At 35.2% G+C, this 25,675-nt stretch overlaps 1 protein-coding gene across 3 annotated transcripts in view; it reads right to left on the bottom strand.

The window, feature by feature from the left end:
* SOS1 (SOS Ras/Rac guanine nucleotide exchange factor 1) overlaps window positions 1-25,675 on the bottom strand; it is a 150,961-nt gene that overhangs the window by 21,368 nt on the left and 103,918 nt on the right. For all 3 annotated transcript variants that reach the window (XR_003967886.1, XM_030311248.1, XM_030311249.1), the window contains exons 9-17: window positions 23,166-23,293; window positions 21,747-22,402; window positions 12,667-12,748; window positions 11,701-11,823; window positions 11,299-11,402; window positions 9,894-10,116; window positions 8,664-8,783; window positions 3,127-3,289; window positions 2,516-2,633 (exon numbers count right to left, since the gene is read on the bottom strand). Coding sequence is in view for 2 of the 3 variants with exons in the window: in XM_030311248.1 (XP_030167108.1) it covers window positions 2,516-2,633; window positions 3,127-3,289; window positions 8,664-8,783; window positions 9,894-10,116; window positions 11,299-11,402; window positions 11,701-11,823; window positions 12,667-12,748; window positions 21,747-22,402; window positions 23,166-23,293 (1,717 nt within the window). In the remaining variant the exon portion in view is untranslated. The remainder of the gene's footprint in view (window positions 1-2,515; window positions 2,634-3,126; window positions 3,290-8,663; window positions 8,784-9,893; window positions 10,117-11,298; window positions 11,403-11,700; window positions 11,824-12,666; window positions 12,749-21,746; window positions 22,403-23,165; window positions 23,294-25,675) is intronic.

The raw sequence follows: 25,675 nt of genomic DNA, 5'->3' as shown, positions 1-25,675 counted from the left end.
TAAAAGTAAATGTATACTGCTAACAAAAACACAGAAGATACAGAAGATAACTATGAAAAGAAACTTTAACATAACAAAAAGCATCTAATCGAGCAAAGAGCAGAATCACCCCTATTCCCGCTGCAACGGAGATGAAAACAGAGATACTTATTTTTGTCATTATTGTTTAATCTTTGTGTGGGAAGGTATGACCAATGCTGTAACGCATAGCACAGAAATAAGACGAAAGGAAGAGACATAATCAAATATTTAGAAAATCCAAGGAAATCAAAACTTCTTAGAATCAGTCAGCTAAGTGTCCGACTTCAGCTCAGGTCACGATCTCCCGGTTCGTGAGTTTGAGCCCCACATCGGGCTCTGTGCTGACAGCTCAGAGCCTGGAGCCTGCTCCGGATTCTGTCTCCCCCTCTCTCTCAGCCCTTCCCTGCTTGCACTGTCTCTCCCTCTCTCAAAGATAAGTAAACATTAAAAAAAAATTTTTAGAATTAAGAGTAATTGACTATTAAAAAATGAAGATCATTCACAACCAAAAGTATCTATCATCAGTGTTCTTTCCTAATTAATTGATAAGCTGTTCCAACTGTATTTTGGGGAATTACACCCTCTCCCATTATAAAGTGCATTTGGAAAAATAAAGAGACAAAACTGGTAAAGAAAATACTGAAGCAGCATTGACGAACCAACTTTATCATATATGAAAACACTATAAAGCAAGGTTTCTCCACCTTGGCATTATTGACCTTTTGGACTGGATAATTCTTTTGTCATCAGGGGGCTGTCCAGTGCACTGTAGGATGTTAGCAACATTCCTGCCCTCTATCCCATAGAAGCCTCTAGCACCTCCCAATTAGAATAATAATGAATGTCTCTGGACATTGCTAAGGGTTGGGGGGGGGGGGGGCAAAAATTACCCCTGGTTGAGAATCACAGATTGTAAAGTGCCAGTCATTAAAACTGGGGAACTAATAGAATAAGTTAATGGGAAAAAATATTTATTAAAGGAGGTACCATATATAAATTGGGTAAAGAAAATTATTCAGTATACTCAGGTCAACAAGTAAACAATTTAGTGGAGAAATAAATTTGAAGATTTCATATGATATCTAAAAGAGACTTTGATTAAATAGACTTAAATATGATTTTTAGAAGTCACATTATTAAGCTAGAAGAAAATACGATTGAAATATTAAATTGTTAGACTGGAAGAGCTTTCTAAGGCCAGAAACAAGAGCAATCATAATGGGGAAGATGGGCAGATTACAGAATTTTAAAATATGGTATATCAAAGAATAAAAATAAAAAAGCAGATTGGTAAAATATCTAGCTCAAGAAATTCCCAGCTAGATATAAAGTATCTAGATAGATTGGTTATCTAGCTCAAGGAAATATTTTCAAATATAGATAAAAGGTATAAATATGATGATATTGATCACAACATTTAGGAAAACAAAAAAGCTGGAAACTATGTATCTAATCATAGAGTAATAGCTAAATAAACTGTCATATCAACTTTAGAGACTATTATGTAGCCATTTTAAATGATATTATGAAGACTGATAAAACACAGCAATAAGTTTAAGATATGGTAAGTGAAAGTAAATAATGTGTACATGTCATATACTTATGACTATGTACAATGTGCATGGCAAAAAGATGAGAAATAAATACAAAAGTGGTTGGTTATAAAGCTCAAACAAAAACAGGCTTTTGTGATAACTGCATGATGTTAATTGAAAGAATATCAGGACAGTATAACTTAAAGCTATATGGAAAATATATAGCTATAGATGAGAAAATGGCTAGAAGGAAATATACCACTTACTAAAAAACCTAAACCACAATATGTGTAATAGGCATGATATTTGTAAGCATTCAGAGGAAGAATCATCAGAGCATATATACAAACAGAAAAAAAAAAAAAAGAAACCAGTTGTGAAAGAGATATTGAAGATATGAAATATAGGAAATAAATGATGGAATAAGATAGAAGAACCTGTATGAAGGGTGAAGATTTGGATGGTACATGTTTCAGCTTTAAAAGGAAGGAAAGGGCACTTCCTTCCTCTGGTGAGAAGGGAAAGAAAAAATGGCAGGTAAAATTTTGATGTATAGAAGGTGTGGGTTCAAGAATGCATGCAGTATGATTTTTAGCTCTGTGAAACTGTTTACAAGAAACATGATTATAAATATAAATGACCAAGGCCAAACCTCTTCTGTAGAATGTATGGTTTATCAAAATTCAACAAAAAAAGATTTCTATGAATATAAAGCACAAAGAAGCATTAAATGATATCAAACAGCTGCCCCAGATGGAAATAAAAAATGGAATGTATATGTTGGGTGTGATCTTAAAAAGTCCTAATAAAGAGAGTAAAATTCTAAGGTGACTCAGGTGCTAGGTATTTATTAAATAAGTATTTTCTGCTGCTATATTACACATATGTATATTCAGTCATTTAATGAAATAAGTATCTTGTTTTATCCAGAAACACAAAAAAATTCAAGAAATGCTTACCAAAGAAAGGCACACACGGTGGATTAATAGACCTGAGTTTTGCCAAATATTTCTTATAGTGATCTTCGCTTAATTCATGAGCTTCTTCTAAAATTTTCTTTTGGCGACTTGGTATTTGCTATAGTAAAAAAAAAAAAAAAAAATTTAGAGAGTGTGAGTTTATAAAAGGAAGCATAGGTTTTGCCGCAAAATGCCAGGCTAAGAATAAAGCCCAAACACAACAGTATCCGTTTGATTCTAAGAATAACCACATCAAGACACTATCTTCATGGACCCCAGAACCAATTGCAAGAGTGTGGTGTGTGAGTGAAATCTAGTTTATCTTGCCATTCCTTATACAATCACGAGAGTATCTGATTTTATGTTATACGTAAATTAAGTGCTGAAAGGTTTTTCTTCTTGTCACCTAGGCTAGGGCCCGTGAAAGCATTTTAACGAGAATTCCTAATTTTAAAAGTGCAACCAGTTCAATACAAATACAAATACAGTGGAATTGAGACAATTCCAGCTTTTAAACTGTCACTGAAAACATAGATGAGGCGCTTAACAATTAAAGACCATGATTCTTAAAATTCTGATTCTTCATTTACAAAATGACTAGACGAACCTACCTCAAATGTGTGGTCTAGTCTGTAAACAGGAGATGAGTTCATAGCACTGACAACCTCAAGGACACCATTGAAATTGTTCAGCTCTTGAAAGACTTGTAGAATCTCAATTATTCGACTCACCACAGCTACTCTTTCTTCTAAGTTTTCAGTTTCTACAATACATCTGGGAATCAAAGACAAAAAAATGAATTAAGTAATCTATAGTTTACCCAACAAAGATATGCTTTAAGGAATTTAGTAAATAAAATAATGTGTGTGTGGGGGGGTGCGGTTATCAAGTAACCTCGGAGGATCTATATTTAGAACGACAGGTAAAGAGCAGGAGACTGGATCGCCAGGCGGTGCTCCAGTCAGGCAAGGTGCTCTTCACTGGTTTTCACACGGACACAGCCACCAGTCAATCATTTTCCTGCTGTATTAGAATTAACTGGTGAGACTAACATCTTGTTGACCGTATGCTGGTCTTCTGGATGTGGCTGTGTCCTAAGGGGATTTATTCTGGAACTCAAGAATTCTGTGTTTCCTATTCTTCACCTAATTTCAAGATTTTGGTGATCATGTTTTCTTTCTTTGAAATAATTAGCTACATTTCTAGGAACGGCTCTTCAGAAAAACATTGTGATGTTAAAAAGTCAATGAAAGTATTTTACCATAATTAAGAATAAAATTTTTTTAATTACTAAGAAAGAGAAAAAAAATCAAAGGCACTTTACATTTAAATACCAAGAATCTTTGGAAGGTATACAGCTAATATACCAATAAATAGCTAAAAGAAAGCATACTCGGTTCAAAAAGAGAAAATTCCTCAGTGAGCATTTACTCTCTAATATTAGAGAGAATCTTAAATTTACTAATCACCAGTAAAGAAAAAGGCATTTTAAACTTGGTTTTTAATAATGTAATATAAGATAATGTATAATCTAAGAAAAACAATACACAAAAGAGAAAATAAATATAAATCAATATTAAACATTTTTAAAATTGTAAAGGTGAAAATTACATTATTCTCTGATGAGGATAACCTGACACTAAGAAAAAAACTGTTGCAAAATTATCAAAATAAACATAAAATCAAATTTGCTATCAAATTAAACATAACATGTTTACATGTTTAAAGCATTAGCTAGATCTCTACAAATACATCATATACTGGCTAACTAGTTAGCTGGACATTTAAAAGGGTATAATACAAGTATAATATATTTACATCTTGTATTTGACTACTTCAGTTGACATTACCTAGGTATACAAATTGTCATCACCTGTGGAGTTTCTGTAACAACCAGGTAAGTCTGGGGTGATTTATCCATAGGTGACTCCAATTCTAATATACGTCCATGGCTAAGAGCCACCGTAGCAAACGGACAAGAATCTCTCACACTGAAAAGGCAGAAGTTGGAACCCTTGTGTACTGCTGGTGGGGGGAATGCAAATGATACAGCCACTATGGAAAACTGTATGGAGGTTCCTCAAAGATTAAAAGTAGAGCTATTGTATGATTGATCCACCAATCCCACTTTTGGTTATTTATTCAAAAGCAGGGTCTCAAGGAGATATTAGCACTCCATGTTCGTTGCAGTGTTTTTTCACAATAGCCAAGATGTGGAAACCACCCAAATGCCCATCTATGGATGAATGGATAAAGAAAATGTGGTACACACACACAATGGAGTATTACTCAGCTTTAAAAAAGAAGAAAAGCCTGCAATATGTGACAACACTGATGAACACTGAAGACATTATTCTAAGTGAAATAAGCCAGTCACAGAAGGATGAATACTGCATGATTCTACACATATGAGGTATCTAAAATAGTCACAATTATAGAAGCATAGAATGGTGATCGCCAGGATTCAGGGAGAGGGGAAAATAGGGAGTTACCAATTAGCATGTATAAAAGTTCAGTTATGCAAGATGAATAAATCCTAGAGATCTGCTATACAACATTATGCCTATAAATTAATAATTTATATAACTAAAATTCTGTATTGCACAGTGGAAAAAATCTGTTAAAAGGGTACCTCTCATGTTAAATGTTCTTACAGTAATTTAGAGAAAAAGGAAAAAGTGCAGGAAATGGCCTTTTCAGTCATCTATTAAAAAACAGGACGAAATAAAAATGGTCTATTTTATCAGTTATGTTTCTCCTTTACAGACACAAATTTTAATTATTATGATGGAAAAAGTCTTCTGCATATTTAAGTGGAATTATTTAATTTGATAATGAAGAAATCAGGAAGCAACATTTAGAGGGCAAATGGTAAAGTTTTACTGTTTACAGGCTAAGAAATAATAACATAAGTGACTTGGAATGCTTATTTGTCTTTAGGAATTGCTTTTAAGTCTTTATCCACATTGTACCATAGGTTCTAGTCATTCCCTATGTCACTGGCCTCTTGTTCTGATAATTCCAATAGGAACCTCATATCACCCTTATAAAATATTAGTCAACTAGTCATAGTGTTTTTACTCAAAAAAATATGGCTGACATATATAATGCCAATCTGTGGCCCCAACTATAAAATTGCATTGAGATTCTAGATTGCTGACATGACCGTATAAGCAGGTCTGCTTACCCACTCCTCAGTGAAACTAGTGAAGAGTATATATATGAAGAAAAACATAATCATGACTAATATCATCTTCCCCAACATTTAAAGTCTCTGGAAATGGCTCTAAGAGCAAATGCTGGCAAATAAAGTAACATCTATTTGGGAAAACTACAAAAATTCAGTAAGAGAGGCAAGAGTTTACGGCTTTTGAACCAAGCCCGCTCCCTCCTTCCTCCCAGAGGACCCCAGGCAGTGGAGGGAAGAGTCTACTCCAGACAGCTGCAGCTGAGAATGCAGGCCTCCCTGTCCACCTAGCTCCCAGCTGGAGGGCTTTCTTCTCTGGAGGAACAGGACTTCAGCATTTCCAGTCCCCAGCTGGCGGTGGCTGAGGCTAAATCTCTGGTGAGTGTAGCTGGGAAGTGGGGACTCCCTTCTGCCTAACTCCTGCATGGAACACAGGCTCTCACCTGAATGTGGCACACTGAGAATGCTGGGAAGACAGCCTCTCCCTGGTTCCCGAGGCAGTGGTTCCATGCCAGGAGAGGTGAGTAAAGAGGACCTCACACACCACCTCCAACCAGGCACTCAGCTCCTACAGCAGGAATGTTTCAGGGAAATTTGCCACCAGCACAAGAGTGCAGGCTCAAACGGCTCCTACTCTCGTCATTTGCAACAAACCGTTGGAGAAGTTTAAACCTAAGAACTCAAGAACAGTGCTCTCAAGAACAGTGAAGGGGGTGCCTGGGTGGCTCAGTCCATTGAGCGTCTGACTTTGGCTCAGGTCGTGATCTCAATGGTTGATGAGTTTGAGCCACAGGGGGCTTACTTATCTCAGCACGGAGCCTGCTCCAGATCCTTTGAGTGTCTCTGTCTCTTTCTCTCTGCCCCTACCCCACTGGTGCGCACGCATGCGCATGCTCTCTCTCTCTCTCTCTCAAAACACACACACATACACACACACACACACACACACACACAACAGTGAAGGTTGTGGTGCAGGGCAATGGTAAGATTCTTGGATCTAACAATTGTTGGTTGACTAGTCTGCAGGAGAGAACCAGGGAATAAGAGCTGGGACGAGCCTTCCAAGGGTCAGAACAAATATCAGAAACCTAAGAAACCACTCCTTAAAAGGAGTCACAATTTGGTTGGATTAGTTTGCAGAGCAATTTATACCACTAGGGAAATTGCTGAAAACAATAGAGCAACCAGCTGGCAATTAGCAGAGTTTAACAGCTGGATGTGGTCAGGACAGGAGTGAAAGAAAGCACTACCTCTCCTGCTGCCTTCTTGGAGTGACCGTGGACATACCCAAAACAGTACCTCTCAGAAGAGGAACTTCTCAGCTTAACATCTAAGTGTGGGGGGAGCTGGAGGATAGGCTTGTCGAGAAGAATCCAGCTAGTCACTAAAGGAACAAGCTCTGGGCGGTGGGGAGTCGGAGGGGCAGGACCCACAAGTTGCTACAACAGCAAGTGTCCAACAAAGAATTACCAGGCATGCAAAGAAACAAGAAAGTACAGTAGTGTCCCCTCATCTGCTGTTTTGTTTTCCCCAGTTTCAGTTACCCAGCAGTCAACTATGGTACCACAGATAGCTTCCTTTTGAGGTGTCGTAAGGTCATTTAGTAGCATACTGCTAATGTCACAGTGCCTAAAGCGTTCACCTCACTTCATCGCATCATGTAGGCATTGTATCATCTCACATCATCACAAGAAGGGTGAGTACAGTGCAGTAAGGTATTTTGAGAGAGAGACCACATTCACATACCTTTGTTACAGTATACTGTCATAACTGTTCTGTTATTGTTAGTAATGAAAAATTAAAAAACAGTATAAGGGGTTTGGTACTATCTGTGGTTTCAGGCATCCACTGAGGGTCCTCTGTGGATAAGGGGGGACTATTGTATGATCCGTTCACCGGGGGAATAAAAGCAGGGAACAATCATTGCCTGTGAGAGGGACCAGATGTCAGATTTAACAGAAAATGATTTCAAAGTAGCCATTATGAATGTGTTCACAGAACTAAAGGAAAGAAGGCATGATTTAAAAAGTAAAGAAAGATATGACAATGTGCAGAAGAAAGTATCATAAAAGACACAGCAATAACAACTGGCAACTCAAACTGAAAAATACGATAGTTTAAAATAAATTTACTAAAGGGGCTCAATTTTTGAACCACCAGAAGAAAAAATTAATTAACTTGGAGACAGAGCTGTTGTTCAAAAGCAAAGGCAAAATAAAGACTTTCCCAGGTGAACAGAAACAGAGAGAATTTGTTGCTAGCAAACCCACCGTACGAGAGATAGTAATGGAAGTTCTTCAGGCTGAAAGCAAAGAACCCCAGATGCTAACACCAGTCCACGAAAACAAAGAGCAGCGGTAAAAGTAATTATGTGATTATAGGAGACAGGATAAATGCCTGTTTTTTTCTCATTGCTTCTCTTAACTGATTTAAAAAGCAACTGTATAAAATAATGTGAACGTAACGTATTGTTGGGCCTATAAGATATACATATAGAATAAATTGCCAATAACCAGACAAAGGAGGTGGGGAAGAGCAAAGCTGTAATGGGCTAAGAAAATAACAAAGGGGAAAGCAATAATTGCTACATGTATTGTTAGATTTGCATCATTAATTATATGTAATATGTATGACAGTAGTGCCAGCAAAAAGGAAGACAGGGAACAGAGCTATACAGGAGGAACATTTCTATCACTGGGATTAAGCTAGTAGAAATCTGAAGTGGATTCTGATAAGCTGTCTATGGTAAACCTTAAAGCATTCACTAAAAAACCCCCCAAAAGATATAATGAAAAAAATCATTAATGAAATAAAAATGCTACATTAGGAAAGTATTCACTCAGTGCAAAAGAAAGGAGGGACAGAGAACAAAAAAAGGACGCAAGACATATAAAAATAGAATTGCATTTAAAATCATAATAGCTGACTGCTCCGAAATGCGAGAGTGTCAGTAACACTTACTTCTCAAACCACAGAGTGAGGTTAGTGGTGTGCCGGATCATTTTTAGGAGATTAGGAGAATTAATTTCTTTGTCTTCTTTTGTCCACACGCTTCCAACTAATTCTGATGGCTGTACAGCTCTGAAATCATCAAGACATAATTCTCCATGATCCTTTTCCCTGTAGCATACTGTTTTACTAAGTAAATGAGATAAATAAAACTAAACTCCCATATAAACCTTTTGTTTTTACACCAATAGAAAGGTTTATGAAAACAACATATCACAACTAATTATAATTATGTGTATTTTTCTATAGATTAAAAAATATTTTTATGCATATATTTGTGTACTTTTATTATTGCTTTATAGTAGCATTTTGCTTTGGGCAACACTGAGATTTTTTCATAACATCTTTCCTAGCACTTAACAAAGATTATTTAACAAATTAGGGTGACAATGTAATCGGGGATTGTTCTTTTAAATAATGATACCTGTTATAATAATCAGTTCAATGAGGATATAGTAATCACTGTAATTCCGAAATCTTTTTTTTCTTCTAAAGGAGGGAGGGAAACCCTACCACCTTTTGGTAAATAAAGGGAAATAAAATAGATTCTAATATTGGTTTTTGGGAATAGTGATGATCTTTGGGGTGGGAGGAGATCTATAAATTTAGTTCCTTTTTTTTTTTCATTTAGTTATTTCAAAAGTTTGCAATCCTAACTAGTCCCCATTTAAAACAAACAAACAAGCAAAAACGGACACTTTTTGAGACAGTAGTTACATCAATGTAGAAAAACTAAAAAAGGCTGTGACGGGCCATGACTTAATTTTACAACTACAAGGGCAGTAGCTAACTTACTGGGCCCTTACTCTGTGCTGGGCTAAGCACTGTATGTTATATATTGACTGTTTTCAATCTCACAACAGCCCCAAGAATAGGTACCATTATTAGCTCCATTTTAACCTTGAGGAAGCTAAGGGACAAAGGGATAAAAGTTTCACATGAAGGTTAAAGTTGCCCAAGCATACCCAGCCAGCGACTGGTAAAGTCACACGCTGCACTCAGCTTTACCAGGTAGGAGTGAGAGAAGAGGTGGCCTTCTATACATCAGGCTTTATTACTACTCCCCTTCATATACTAGCTCACTTAGGTCTTATAACATTCCTATAAGGCAGAAAACAGTATTTCATTTAAAAAATCAACTCCTTGGAAATGATTTTTCAGCTTGAATGTCAAATTACATACCGATATAGATCTGATTCAAGTAAAGTGAGTTGTCGAGCAATTTCTATTGGGTGTAAGGTGAGCAGGTCAAAAGTCTCTATGTGCCCAGGCCTGCTTATATGCCACTCAACTGTGGGAGGTGAACTCTGAAATGTAATATTATGACCTGGTCCATTGTCTCTTGCAATTTTTTTCCTTTGGATTATTTTAGTGATGGATTCAACCCATTTTTTCATTGCTTTACCTGAAATACATTACATTTTAAATAACATTTAAATACTTTTTACTCAATATTTTATTCTTTTAAAATATTTTAAAATCATACAAGTGATAGTTGAATATATATTTGCTATTACAAGGTTCAAATGATCAAAATAAAAAAAAAAAAATGGAAGTTCCTCTTTACCATTCCCTGTTCCCTATCCTAATCTCATTCTTCTTCACATGGGTAACTGCTGTTAATAGTCTGGTATATATTCTTCTACATCCCTTCTAAATAAAATTAGAAAGTAATTTATTCATAGACATTTTTCACCTTTACTCTTCTGAACGTCAGTTCAAAATATTCTAATTCTCCATAAGATAGATCTTACACACATGAGATTTAGAAGTACAGACAATTCATAGTCACTATTAATCTTATTAATGTTGCATTTTATAAACCAAACAGTACCAGAGGATCCATGCCTTCATTTTAGTGCGAGTTTTTGATGTGGCTTTGTTTTGTATTATGCATGAAAGTACTACTATTTAACTCTTTACTTTCTGATTCTCCTTTAGAGTGCACAAGGGCAATTAGAAACAAGTTTGTCTAGGTCATTCTTAGACCTATACGATCACAGAATCCTTAAAACTAGAGGGGAGACTTTGAAAACATCAAGCCTTACTTCTTATGTTACTGATGAGGAAACCCAAGTCTAAAGAATCAAAGTGGCTTGGCCCAAAGTCCTGTATCTGGTGAGTGGCAGTGTTCAGAAGAGAACTCTCGCTTCTTGGCTCTCGGTTCAGTCTGCTCTGCTGCCTCTCTGATACACCTAACTGGGTGTAGTCAGTTTCCTAACTGTTCACCTAACTGGGGCCTCGTCAGTTTCCATCAGTGGTGTTACAATGGCACACCGCTTCCTAATTGTCTTCTGGGACACAGACCTTCAGATAAGTGGAAAGACAGAATAAATCGAGACTTTTTCTGTCCAATTCCAAAATGATCAGTAAGTGGATTTACTAAATGCAAATACACTGGGTCAGCAGGGTGATTATTGAGCAATTTGTAGGTCAAAATGTTGTTTGGTGAAAATTTTTAACTTTTCCAAATGGTTATGCTGCCACTTATAAACAACTCTTAACAACACTGAACAATGACATCAACTGAGAGTCACCAAAAGGTACTTTTATTACATATGAAACCAGGCACTTAAAAAAACCATACCTCTTACTGTTCCAATAAACTCTTCCATTCGCTGCAAAAGATCTGCGTCTCTTTCAAAATCATAGAAATGGTGCTCTACCCAATGCCGACATACATTTAATACTCTATGGCATTAACAAAGAAGAATAACTGAATTACATGGGAACTCAGGCATAAATGTTTATCACAATGAATCACATAAATTAAAACAGTAATTCTTACCAAATAATTTTATAAGTGGCTGACTACTTTCAAAATTCTATGTTAATTAAGACTTACACAATAATTTCTGATAATTGCTTTCTACTTCACTCATTTTACTTGTTACCTTCTCCTTGCTTGGGAAAGATCCTTATTTATGTCAACTCTTGAACAAAAATTCAGTACAGACTTAATGCCTTCAGTTATTTAATTACTGCTTACCGCAGTTGTACAGGCTGTATGTATTCTTTCCTAAACCTTTTTAGTTCTGCACTCAAGGGTTGATCTCCATTCTCTATAGCTATGCGATCAGCTTCTGTTGGCTCAGGCTCTGGAATTTCAAACCTAACATAAAAGAGAACAAACTAATGAAAATACTAATAATATCAAGTTATTCAAATAGAAAACTACAAACCTTTTCACCAGTCAGCACAATCAAGAGAGCGCTGTAAAAAATTACTAAAGATATACACACACATCGGTGAAAATAAGTAAGACTTCTACTGATCTTAACTTCTAAAAAAGAAATTAATACTTGACAACAAAAACAAACCTAGAAACATAGTTAAGAATAAAGAATACATGCAAAGTCTAAAAATAGATGTGATTATAAAGTTATGGGACTGATGTTTATTTTTGGCTGTGTAATCACTCATCAGCTAACATAAAATTTTACCCTTAAGGGTAATCCTTAAAAAGTAGACTGCTCTCTGAGTGGCTGAAACACTTCTCGATTATATAATGTATTTGTTCACTGACAAGCTCCATTGTATTCAACATGTGGTATATTTGAAAAATTCTGTTTAGAACATCTAAATCATCAAAATTTAGAAGTCTAAAATATACATTTTTATATAGTTCTTTAACTATATAATAAAACTATATAAAAGTCCAAAATCCAGAGTCTAAAATATACATTTTTATATAGTTCTTTAACTTGAATAATTCCATAAATATGCAATTTCATAGTTACCATATAAAAAAGAATGCTTATTTTTATATTTTAATAAATGAAAACCACAAGATTATTATAAAATAAATGGTCATCTAAGAGATTTTATTTCTTAAAAAAGTACTCACGAACTACAATTTAAAGCTCATACAATTTATTTCTGAGAGACATGTAGGATCTTAGCTCACTCTCTTTAAAAAAAAAAAAAAGAATTTACACATTTTACATTAACAGACCTTTCTATTATAAGACTCAGTAGTTCTTGAGGTTTACAAAAGGATCTGTATGTTGTAAGAAATGTCCGAACAAAATTGGGATCTAAGAAGAAAAAGGAAAAATATCTTATTAAAATCTTTGATTCAGAATGATTAAAGCTATTATTAAAACATTTTCAAGAGAGATGAAAAACAGTCAGTTTTGAAATTCCCAAAATGTTTTGACCACACAGAATGCTTTGGACTTTATAACAAACTGCTAGCTTGAGCACTTCCTAAATTAGTGGCAAAACCATTGATACTAGGATTCTGTAACAGCTTATTTCTTGACTTCTGTACACTGTGACTAGCTGAACTGAAACTCCTCATCAGCTGCAGGAATGCAAAAGGAAGAAAGGCAAAGAGCACACAACACAAGCTCCCCACCTGCTACCTGGATCTTAGAGCATCTCTGGTTGGCTTCTTTCTCTTGAGAAAGACAAAGAGAAAGAGAAAGGCCACAGCAATAGCCCAGTACTTCTTCTGACATCCAGACTGTTTACCTAGGATCAGTTATCTAGATTTCTTGAAATCACATTAACAGAGCATACGACTAGAAACTGGATACTACAATGTTCTAGATTAAGCTAAATACACTTTCTAAATGATTTGCTAGAGGTTTTAATTAAAGCTGCTAAAAGAAGCTTACACATACCTGTAAGTTATTAAAACTCTTTAAATGTGTGAGAATGTTGATTTGGTTCTATTCACAACTTAATCCCTTTTATTTCAAGTAGTCACAATAAGAGTTTCATCATACGAGCAGGGGTCTCCAGCCCCTTCCAAGAGAGGACCTACTTTTCATTCACATCTCCATGAAGTAAATCAGGAGGCTGACTGAATGTCATCACTTCCCCAGGCCTGGCCTACTCCAGTCTCTCCTTGACAGTATTCTCCCAAGTTGTGGAGAAAGGCTGCTGTCATCAGCACAAGAGACCTGGTCTGTCATCTTCTGTGTAAAGAGGGGGAGAGACATCTTCCCACAATGGAAAAAAAAAATCACGCACTTCCATAACTCAAATTTCATCAATGTCCACATTTAGTTGTAAGTCTTCAAAAAGAGGGAGGAGAGAATTCATTAACTTTTCTATTGGGAAGATCCTTTTCCTATTTTACATTACGGACCGGTAAGCTCTAATTTAATGATAAATTCATTCAGAATACTGAGTACCTTTGTGGATCCTTTCTAAGTACAATATCTTTTATTCAGATAGGATTTACTAAGATTCAGAGTTCATTTGTGTGGAAAATTTCTACTTAGGCTGATTCCATCTGATTAAGAACCACTCTAAATTTAGACTTAACATAAAATAATGAAAATATATTAACTCCCCCAGCAAAGCAAATGTATGGATTTATCATAAAAATAGAAGTCTATTTCTAATCTATTGGTAAATGTGGTCATCAAGATAATGAACTGATTTAAATATCAGACAACCTTGAATTTATAATGCTTTTATAAATTAAAGAAAATTTACAGAATAAAAACATACTGGTTTTAAATGCCCCTCTTCTCCTTTGCCTTCCAAGTCTACAGTGGGTTACTGAAAAAGGTAATTTAAATATATACAATCCTTTAGTAATTTCCTCTCTGTTGGTATCTTATTGTTTGTCTTCAGTTACAGAGTTCCTCAAACGTTAAAGACTAATGTCTCATCCAGAAGAAAAGATTTTAAAACAGAAGGCTGTACAAGATTTTAAAACAGAGATTTATATCGGTTTCATCACAATCCTCCCTTTCAAGAATCTACTTCCTGTTCTGCAAATCTATTTGTAAGGTGAGGCTACTCAAAACATCCTATGTTTAGGAATCCAAAGCAGTGGCCACTATAGAGATGCTGAGCTGTCACTAATGGAGAGAGAGCCCAGACACATGGTACAACAGAGTGTTCCTAGAATCCCTGAGCTGTGTTCTAAATTTAGGCTGACCCCTCCTTTTTAAAAAATTAAAAAAAAAATTTATTTTGGTCTAAAAGCCTAAAATTAATATTCAGATCCATTTCTTCTCAGATGCCAACTGAGTTAGGTTAAAAAGTTGTGGGATATCAAAGGTACTTTTAAGTTGAAAAACAGAACAAAAGCAAGTTCTAGATGAATTGTTTTTTAAGAAAATTGCCTATTTTTAAAGGCAAACTACTTTAAAATTGCCTTCTCATCTTCTACCAAAACTTCTGGTCATTTCAGTACTTGAGTAACTGATGACAATGCTGGGAAAGCCGTGCTAGGCGTTGGTGCCACATCAGTCACACGGGGATCAAATCAATTCCTGATATCTGTTATGTAACGTTCGCAAAGAGCATTCACATAATGTATTCCATATGACTTCTGTGAAGTGAGTGGGGCTGTTGTTTTCCCTTTCTACATATGAGAGAAGTAGCTAAGACTCATCCAAGGTTACACAGTAGAATGGCAGAGAGTCCAGATTGTGCGATTTCTAGTTTTATGCCTTTTTCTACTGTGTCACACATAACCTCGCTGGATTAAAGGATCCTTTAAGGTTTCCGCAGCTGTGACATATAAATATAAAGAATGGTTCCATGAGTTATGTAATCATTATAGAAAACTTACATAAATGATTAATTTAGAATATAGCTGTACTCTGCTAATCTTGGTTTAAGGCACTAGGAAAATCACTGAAAAATCAGCAGTCTAATTGTGATTCTGTAATTCTTGTTAAGCCTTCTTCCAGATTTTAGGAAGTAGCTGCTGTGCCTTCCTGTACAGTCTTCAGAAAAGGAGTTTCTGAAGCGGGCAGTGAGATAAACACTCCCACAATCGTCACTGTTGTACTACATTCTAAAGTGACTCAAGTTTAAGTTGTTTTCTAGCTTCATCAGAAGTAAAAGCAGTCTTGCCAAAACAAAACAAAACAAACAAAAACCAGCAGAAGCTAAAAATAAACCAAAAAAATTTGGTAAAAGTTTAAGCACTTTCAAAAAATATCTGAAAAGGCTGCATATATTCCGAGGCTTGTATAATTTATAGAATCCATTTTTAGTCTAAAGCAGTGCAAAATTGCTAATGAGTGAAAAACTTCTATGGAGAGGACATAACACCTGTACTTGAAACTTTACACGAAAGAAGGGTAGATAGTCCAGAAGCTATTTTTACCTCTATCAATTTCCCACTTAGGTGATTCCAACATGTACTGTGTCACACTAACCCCTAGAAACCGTGATCTTACAGATGATGTAAAGGACTCAGATAATTCAGTATCTTAAAAATACTCCTCAGTAAGGACAGGCTGTGTACTTTTGTGAGAACGCAGAGTACAGGCAACCATCAAAGCTAAGTCTTATGCTGGCTCTGCCGGCTGTGGAGGGGCCTCTGCCCACCTGTGTTATAAAACGGTGTTGCATAGACAGCTGGAAGGCAAATGCATGAAAATACAAAAGCCAGGCCTGCTTTGGTTTTAAAACCTAAGTGCAAATACTTGTGGAGAACACGAAAATTGGCTATTTTGATAGTCTCTTTGTCTGTTTATCACTTGATTGTGGATGTAAATTCCAGAAGCCTCTTTCTCAAACATAATCCCAAATGGATTTCAGTGTGAGCGATGATGCAAACTTCCTTGTGGTTTTTCTTCTTCAATCATTTTACGTAACATTGTCTTCTACTAGATCCTCCTATCCCTGCAGTAAGATTTCCACCAGGCTCACTAGCTGGTCTGCTTCCTTCCCTCGATGCAGCTCGCCATGCAAACGCCTGCCGGCTGTACCAGCAGATTCCTGGGCTAGGTCCAGGTTGTTTCAAACACAAGCTGCAGGGACTATTTTCTGCTGGTCTTCTAGCTGCCTTGTCTCCCTAACTCGAAAACTATCCTTTGATAATACTTCATTGCACAATTCATCAGAATCTTAGGAACTCAAAATATACTATCCTACGTTAATGTTCAGAATATAACCTAATAAAGCTGAGGTGATAATCCAATCCTTTTTTCTTAGGTACCTATTTTGATTGACACTTGACATTTTATTTGGTAAGGTCAATGAAATTTATGAAATATTTGTTCTATGGAGCTATTTATGTAAAGAACGCCCCTTCCCCCACCACCGTAGTGAAACACTGTTAATCAGGATGTCTGTTCATGTGATAATTCTCCCTCTAATACAGCCATTTAAAAAGCCACCAGAAACAATAAGCTCCTCAACAAGGATTTATAAACAATCACTCTTGAATTCCTTAAAAAAGGAAACAGACGCTATGCTGACGCACAAACACTTTAAAAAAGTTATCAGAGAGTTTAAAAATAGAACAGTACTGCCCTATAGATCAAAAATTGTTCAAGAGATTTTTTTTTTTTTAAAGTTAAGACACCCAAACTGAACTTATATAGGCCATGAATGCAAAAGAAATCTAATTTAGGTTTTTGAGGATTTTCTAGAAGGGCATAAAATACCAGTAAATACTTTAAAGAAAAATATCAACAGGCTTAAGTTTTTTCAACACCATTTTCTAGAAAAGAGAAGTTCATCATGCATGGGAAACACCTTTTTCCCACACTTCAAACATGAAAAGCTTTTATTTCCATGTAATGTCAGTTCTAAATTTTCCCTATTTCAAGGTCACCTCATTTCTCTAAAACAAGACGATCAAACCACACACACCATTACCACACATCTCTTTACTCATGCTGTTGAAAGTCTCAATAATTAATTTGTACTTTAGAAACAGAAGTAAAAGTCCTCCTCTCATCGCTGCTTTATGTACATTGCTCTGTGCTTTCTTAAGGTAGGTAAGGAAGAAAGTCTCTTCCTATTCTTGCCAGATTCAGAATGCCCTAAGTAGATAATGCTCCCACGCCCCACGGCATTTGAAATGAATTCCAAAGTTCTGATGTAGCCAGTGACTTACTCGATGTCCAGAAATATTGCATCTGAGAGCCAAGTATAAATCAGATTCCACATAAGACCCTGTGGCAATCTTCTAAGCAACAGTTAAGCATTTTCTAATTAACCTAAATTAAGTTTTTCTCCCAGAAAGCTTTTCTTTACAGAGCACACAACACCAGTAGACTAATGACTGGATTTTGCTAAAAACTAAAATGACGATGCCCAGTATCTAACTATATACTAAAGTCTATGCATTAAAATGGAAGTTTATCTATAGTCAGAGTTTATTACCTATTTCAATAAGAGAAAAAAATTACTCTGCTAAAGTCTTCATAGTAAACTTGTGTGTGCCCAATGATGAACAAGCCATTTATACTACTGGAAATTCAAACCAAGCAAGAAATTCTCTTTATTTTTATTATTTGATACACATAGTAAAAATTATGTTATATTTTAATCATGAAGAAAAATTTGCCTTGGATGAGTCACTATAACATGGTGGAAAGTATAGTCTATTAAGAAAAGAAACCTAAATTTTAGTCCTTGTTCTGCAATTAATTGATGATATAATAATTTCTGGCAAATCATATAATTTTCAGGGGCCTTGGGTTTTTGTCTCTAAATTCAGGGATTGGTAATCTGGTCTAACACTACAAATCTATAGCGCTGTTTGAACATTATTGTTAAAAACACTTGAGGGATCAGGTTGGTTGAAGCCACAGTAAAGTCTGAATTAAGTAAGGTTAAGCCAGTTTTTCTTTTTCTTTTTTTTCTTTTTTTTTTCTTTTTTTTTAGGTTTCTGACCAACCCATAACCTAAAAAATGTGTGTAAGTGGTGCTTATCAGATATTAAGTTTTCTTAATTATAGCCATTGTCTTTTATTATAATTCTGTACAATATAATAAAAATGTGCAAGTTAAATTTTAGCCTTTGTTTCAGCCCAACTTGCATTGCGTGTCCTCCAATAAACATATCTAACCAACCAACTGAGACAAACAAACCAAAAAGAGCAGATGAATAATTCTAAAAACAAATGGCAACTTGATCTGTTATTATGGTAGTGAGGACTCAAAGTACATTTGGGCTGGAAAAGACCTTAAAAAATTAACTGCTTTCATGTTTTATGAGTTCATAGATGGTCTATCAGAAACACATCCCACGTTGCCTGTAACACGTTCAGTGAGACCCCGTCCAGAAGAGCCCAAATAAGCTAGGAATTAATACTAAGCTGTGTGTACTGTAAATCACAGCTCATGAAAACTGCTTGTGGATTCCGGTTACACCAGTCATGCACTTTAATCACATATGTTAAAATATTCAATTAAGCTTCAAAAGAAGATAGAAAAGAAAAATGTCAAAAAACTCGGCCACAACACTTCCAAAACCAACACTGGCATTTTATTCCTCAAGATATTAATAAAAGGATTTTTTTTTCAAAATTTTGACTTTTTAAAAAAGTAAAACAGTCTTGTCAATTTAAATGCGAACACACTTAACTTTGCAAACTTCTATAAATTTGGAAATTTCAGTGTTTTATATTAGCTAGAAGTAAAACACTTAAAAATACTATTCTACTCAAAAGCTAGAAGTTAATATAAATGAATGCAACTACCTAGAGTGACGAATAAGAAACCGTGGCACACGTACTACGTCTGCAGACTTGGCCAGTGTTGTGCACGTTAAGGAGAAAACACAGCCAAGATGCAGAAAAACCATCGGCTATGCTCATTCACATCTTAAAGTATCCTTGTTCGGAAAATAAGTAAAAGGCACACAGTTCCCCAGAAAATATTTAATTGTAGTTCTGCAACTGCTTACTAATAATCGTAAGTTAGTTCTGTGAAATTCAGCAGGCAGTTTAAAAACAATTTTTATCATTAACAATCAAGTTTTACAGAAACAATTACATTTAAAAATTGGGAATTTGAAAATGGTTTCCAACTCAGATCCCACTGACGTGACAGTAAACATTAGGTAAGTCTCCTTAGCACTTTCCACTAATACTGTTCTACAAGAAAAAAAAAAATCAGTAAAGCTTTGGTCCCACACAGATAAAAATCTAAGAATCAATTTTAAGCTAAACAGTTTAAGAGCTCAAAACACAGGTATTTTATTAAAATAAAATGATGAATAGCTTAGAATACTTATGTTAAATAAATCAATGACTCTTTCAAGACACTTAAAAAAATCAGAATAATGTGGCAAGAAGAGCAATTTAAGCTTTGTGTAACCTTAAAAATTCCTTAAAAAGCAAAGAAATAAGTGTTTTGCAACCACAAATTTTGAGTAATTTAATGAAACATTTTGGTAGTTGTATTCTAGGTCTTAAAGAAGAATACAGAGGTTGAAAATCATGAAATAAGTTGGTCATAATAATTACTGAAAATTGCACCTCTCAAAATGTTTTATATGTAAAAAAGGTGCCAGAATAACCTATTTCTTTTTCATGTAAAATCTTAGGCAGCTTATTTAACTTTCCTGTGCTTTGACTTTTTTTTTTTTTTTTGAGTCAGTAAAATGGGTGCATGGACTGTGGCAGTTTCTAGGCAAAAAATCAGTAGTAAAACTGGAACCCCAGGCTAGTCTTATTTCGCCATCTTCAATGTGTTTCAGCTACTGACTGCTACTACCAATTGCAGTCTGTTTAGAGAACCCAAACTGCTTTTAATGGCCTATGGAAAGCACTAATCTCTTACTATGGAAAAGGCTAGCAAGAGAACTACCAATTAGAGGCCAAATAAAAATTACAAAGAAAACAAAACTCTGGCTTATTTATCCCAGAGACATGTGGACACGATGAAACATTATGTTTATAAAAGTGTTTGATATCACTGCTAAAAATATTCTAATTTAATTTTACTTTTTTGCAAGCTGGCCCTGATATGGTTGCCAGGCCACTTAAGTAGTTAAGTGGCCATTTAATAAACTGAGAAGATTAACGTTATTGAATGCTAGTCATCTTTGTTACAGTCGAGTAGTTAATGGGTATCTTTAAAAGTTTAACTGGTGCCAGAGCAGTTTCCAGAGAGAACTGAGAACCCATTTATAGGACTTTAAACAATGAAAAACATCAACGATGAAAAAAACAAACCAAAACCAGAAACACATCTCCCTCAGAAACGCACATCTCCTAGAGACAGGAATATATTTAAGCAAGAAGTATAGGAATGGAGGTTAACTTTCTCATTCAACTATTTAAGAATAACACTTATGTTCTAAGAGTTACATTTCAGTTTATAGGTCTTTGTAATAAAAACATTCTTTGAAAGTAAGTTTACATTTATATTTACAAAGAGCTTTCACCTTTAGCAGTTCATTTATTCTTTCCGACAGCATTTGAAGGTAACTGTTGTGATGTTGATTTTTGAGGTGAACTAAGGTTCTGGGATGGTGAGGAGCTGTGACAGAGTGACGACGTAAATCCAGATTTCCACTATACCATACGCTACAGTAGTTTACAATTACCAAGCTTTCTACTGAAGGTCGAAGAATATTGGATTATCATTGGTTACTTTATTAGAAGAAATAAAATTACTTAAAAAAAAAGTCATCACATTTGTTCCCTGACTCTCAAACATCATATTTGATTCAGCCTCTACCAATCTTCCTAGGTAGTTTGGACATGTTCGTCCTTAAAAAACTGCCCTACTAAGATGGACTTTTTTTTTTTTTTTTTTTTTTAAATAACATCGGTTGTAAAATGCAAAAAATATTGAAAACTTACATGACTCTCAGGATTGCTAAATTTAATTAAGTCTTAGGAATGGAAATGAAGAAAACCCAATGCTGTGTATATTTGTACTACCAGCACAATTTTGATGATGAACATATATAAAATTTTTACTGACTTTATCATCTCAGTAATGGAAACAGACAAAAGAAAAAAACAAGTGGTAAAGGTTATGTGAAAAAGTTTTTTAGACCCTAACGATGATGATTTCTCAGTACTTTTAGTCTTGTTTCTGCCGCTAACTGGGAAAATTTAGCCAAGTGACTTTATTTTCTCATTTGCAATCGTGGCTATAAAGCTACAAAATAATATGTAAATGTGGTAGACAAAGTATAAATGGCAGTGTTTTTTAGGCAACGGAAAATGAACTGGGATAATGCAGAGATCATCCTTTGTTGTTAGTCTGCTTTCTATTTTAGGCACAGTGACCTGTGCAGCAAAGAATCTCAGCTGGAAGCAGCAAAACACAAGTGACAGGCAACTCAATTATATTTCTTACCTGCGTACATATGGTACGTGAGCCTCTCAATAAGTTTAATAACAGTTCCTGCTTTGATAATTGGAATTCCAGCCTTGGGCTGTGTGTTCTCTTCAAATATTATATTCTCTTCGGAGTCAGGCTCTGCAAATCGATAAACATCAGCACTAGGGAGCCTCATCTGCTCCTCCTTCTCTTCCTGTAGCATCGTCACGTCAAGCATCCTTTCCAGTGTGCTCCGGTACTGGAGAGATATCAGTGCTGCCATCCAATTGTTTTTCTCTTCAGCTGACTTGGCAGAAAATATAACACTATTTTCATCTTTTAAAATTATTTCAAAAGCATGCTTGTACTCACTGGTGTCATCTTTGTCATTAATTTGTACCTTTCTCATGAAAAACTTTTCTTTCAGACGATACTCTGCATTGCTAGCACCAGGAAGTCTTGGCTGCCCATGATTTGATTTACAGCAAATCATTAAGCCATCAAAGAGAAATATGTGTCTCTCATGCTTGGCTCCTACACGTGTAAGAGTTCCTTCCATTATAAATTCATTGCAACACTGTCCAATGTCTTTTCCCTCCCAACCATCAATATTCTTTTGAATCTCGTTCATTTTCTTGATTGCTAGTTGTTTCCCCTTCATTTGCTGACTATAAAACCGACATGCAGATTCACTGGGATAAAGGAAAAAACAGTATTAGTGCACAGATAACAGGCAACCTAGAATTCACGTAAATAAAGGACAGTAATAAGAGTACATTTAAAAAAAAGTTGCACTGACAAAGTGTTCACTAATTCTCCACATATATTAGTGATACAAAACTGTACCATTTAGAAACCAAAGCAACACAGTAGAGACTTTTTTTAGTGACTACTGACAAAATTCTACTCTATAAATCCAGCTACGGAATGATTACTTCTACCTTGGCTACTATTTAGAATGACAAATATTAAAAAGTAGCTCCATACAGTGAAAAGAAGAAGAGACTTAAAAAATTATTTAAAAATGTTTAAGTGGATAAGAGCTAAAGCTAAAAATCATGCACAGATTATAATGAGGAAACTGGAAGCAATGTATCTGAATTAATACCTCAAGTTACATAACCCCTAAATAAAGGACACTACGAATTTTACTTTCACAGAACGGTGATGTTGACATAAATCTACGCAAGACATTTTTCTCTCTCTCTCCTTTAGCTTACCAGTTGGCTCTCAGGAGGTCTTGTCTGGGAGTATGCAAGGAAAATGCACAAATATGAAAGGTTTTTCAAACAATAACAAATTCTCTTGGCTTTGATGTCACTTCCTCTGAAAGACCAAGCTTGTCACTAAAACTATTTTCTTCATTGTTTACTGACGAGGGAACTGAGATCCCTGAATCTATACCAAAATATTCAGGGTGAAAAGGAGGATTATTAAAAAAGTAAAAATATTCACCTCAGTCTTCGTTTTGCAAGACTTTTAGAACATATTTTTTCCATACCACTCTGAACATTAAGCAAAGCTGTTATTGCTTGTTTCAAACATTCCTTGTCTTCTTGATCTTCACTCTTTTCTTCTAACTGCTGCAAAGTCAAAATGACAAATCTGAACCAGTAGGACAGTTTGGGACAAAAAGAATAAAGATAACATCGATTCAACTCTTTCTATCACAATGCAACTTGTAAATGTGTCATAAAATGCATTCTTTTAAAAAAGCGTTTTCTTCTTTATGTATTACTTTCTATATTAACATGCAACCAAGTTTTCCACATTAAAAAAAAAAAAAACCAGTAGAAGCAGTGTTAAGAGATGTCACACCTTGTGACAGGCAATAATGTGCAGTTTCTCAGGTGACTATTCCTGAAAAGAAATGAGGGACATAAAGTGTCTTCTTAACCAGCACAGGATTTGCACAGCAGCAAGCACACAGATGTGGTTTTCTGAAGTATGGAATCTGGTCTTAGGTTTCTGATTCCAACACGGCTGCTGTAGCAACAGGATGATTAGGAAGATAAATACACACAGGAGGATGCAATATGGTGGAGAGGAACTTGAAGACACAAAACCTAGGACCAAATTTTGACTCTACTGCTGTGTGACTTTGGGGCAGATTATTTGACTTCTGAGTCTCACTTTTCCCAACTATTAAAGGAAGCTTTATAAAAATCTTGCCCTGCCTACTTAATGGGGTTTTCTCTCTTTTTAAAGTTTATTTATTTATTTTGAGAGAGACAGAGACAGTGTGAGTTGCGGAGGGACAGAGAGAGAAAGGGAGGGAGGGAGAGAGAGAATCCTAAGCAGGCTCCACACTGTCAGTGCAGAGCCCAGCGCAGGCCTTGAACTCACAAAACCGTCAGATCATGACCCGAGCCGAAACCAAGAGTTAGACGCTCAACTAACTGAGCCACCCAGGTGCCTATTTAATGGGATTCTTATTAAAAATCAAAGCACTGTGTAAATGGTAATGTACAGTATAAGTTGTTTTCTTTGTAGTTCTATAGAATTAACATTGGTATCATGAAGAATTTTGTCAGTATTCACACATTAAGATTATGAGTAAAACTAGAAATGTAACTATTAGTGAAACCCAAGCACATTTTCTACTGGTGGCAAAAGTCTGTGCTTAATAAGGATTGAGTCATCAATTACTACCAGTTATCAATATAACAGGTGGCTATAATTCAAGCAAGCAGTTAACTGAGCAAGGTATGAGTTACAATAAGTAACAAGAATTCAGTAAACTTATAAACCTGCTTCTGGCTACCAAAAAGAAAAAGTTAAGAAATAGCATTTACCAATAGTTTTCATGCAATATTTAAGAACATTTACTCTTTACGACAAAGGAAAAGACAGGAGAAATAAAACCACAAAATATTCAAAGTACCTTGTAAAGGTTTACTTTTTTTTTTTTAAAGGTTTACTTTTTAATGAGAGTAATTATTCTTATGACTAAGGATTTTATGTTCTTGAAAGATATTCCTTAAAGATCAACAATAAATTCCTTTTCATTTCTGCTAAAGACTATATACACATTCTGATGATTTGTGAAAAGTAAACTTATTTCTTACTCAAAGCCCTAAACCGTTTTTCTAAAAATAATTTACTTAAAATACCTTAAATGCTCAAGTATTCCATAAGTTATAAATACCGTATTGTAAAGTCTATTTAATGCTCAGCTTTTATCATCCAAATTTCTTATATTCATTATTAAAAACTCACCATACTTTCAACTAAAAGGTGCAAACTACACTTTTTAGAAAAATATTCGGTCTCAATTGTGTTAGTAAAATAAAAATCTATTCACAATAATCCCCCAGATAAAAAGGGTAAAAAAATGGTTCTCCCCCCCCAAAGGATAAAAGACTTAAAATATACATATATATCATATATCTATATATATCAGAAGATACTCAGATATCACTTACTCATAGTATTGTTCTTCACTGTGGCCAGCTAGATTAAAGGAAGTCAATGGCCAAGTGTTCATGAAAGACAGCTACTAGATTTTTACTTAACGGCTATTACTGGTAAGCTGAAGGCTGGACTTTGGGTAATCTCTCAAAATACCTTCCGTCCCTATCACTCTAAAACTATTCACCTTTCATATGGCAGAATTTTGGGAGACAAATAAAATGTTACTGTTAACCTTTACTTCCAATTCAGCAATCTCACACTGAAAGCAATGTTCATGAAAAAGAGGCAGAATTCTACATGGCATAATGAGAGCACCACAAATGAGAACTATTTCACTGTGTTGTTTCAGAATTTAATTGCTCAGATATTCAAGTCAATAAGACACATGGAGAGTTTTTAGTTTTAAAGAGTTGGCACCAACAGGGAACAGAATATTGAGTCCTTCATATTCTATCCTGTGGTATTTTTTGTATTATTAATTCAGGCAAACAAACCTAAAGTCATACAAAACACAGTTTTAACATACATAAAAAGAACTATGAAAGTAACAA

This window comes from Lynx canadensis, chromosome A3 (assembly GCF_007474595.2).
Source record: "Lynx canadensis isolate LIC74 chromosome A3, mLynCan4.pri.v2, whole genome shotgun sequence".
Classification (NCBI taxonomy): Eukaryota; Metazoa; Chordata; class Mammalia; order Carnivora; family Felidae; genus Lynx; species Lynx canadensis.
The sequence above is the reverse complement of the archived record's forward strand: the minus strand, read 5'-3'. Positions and strand labels throughout refer to the sequence as shown.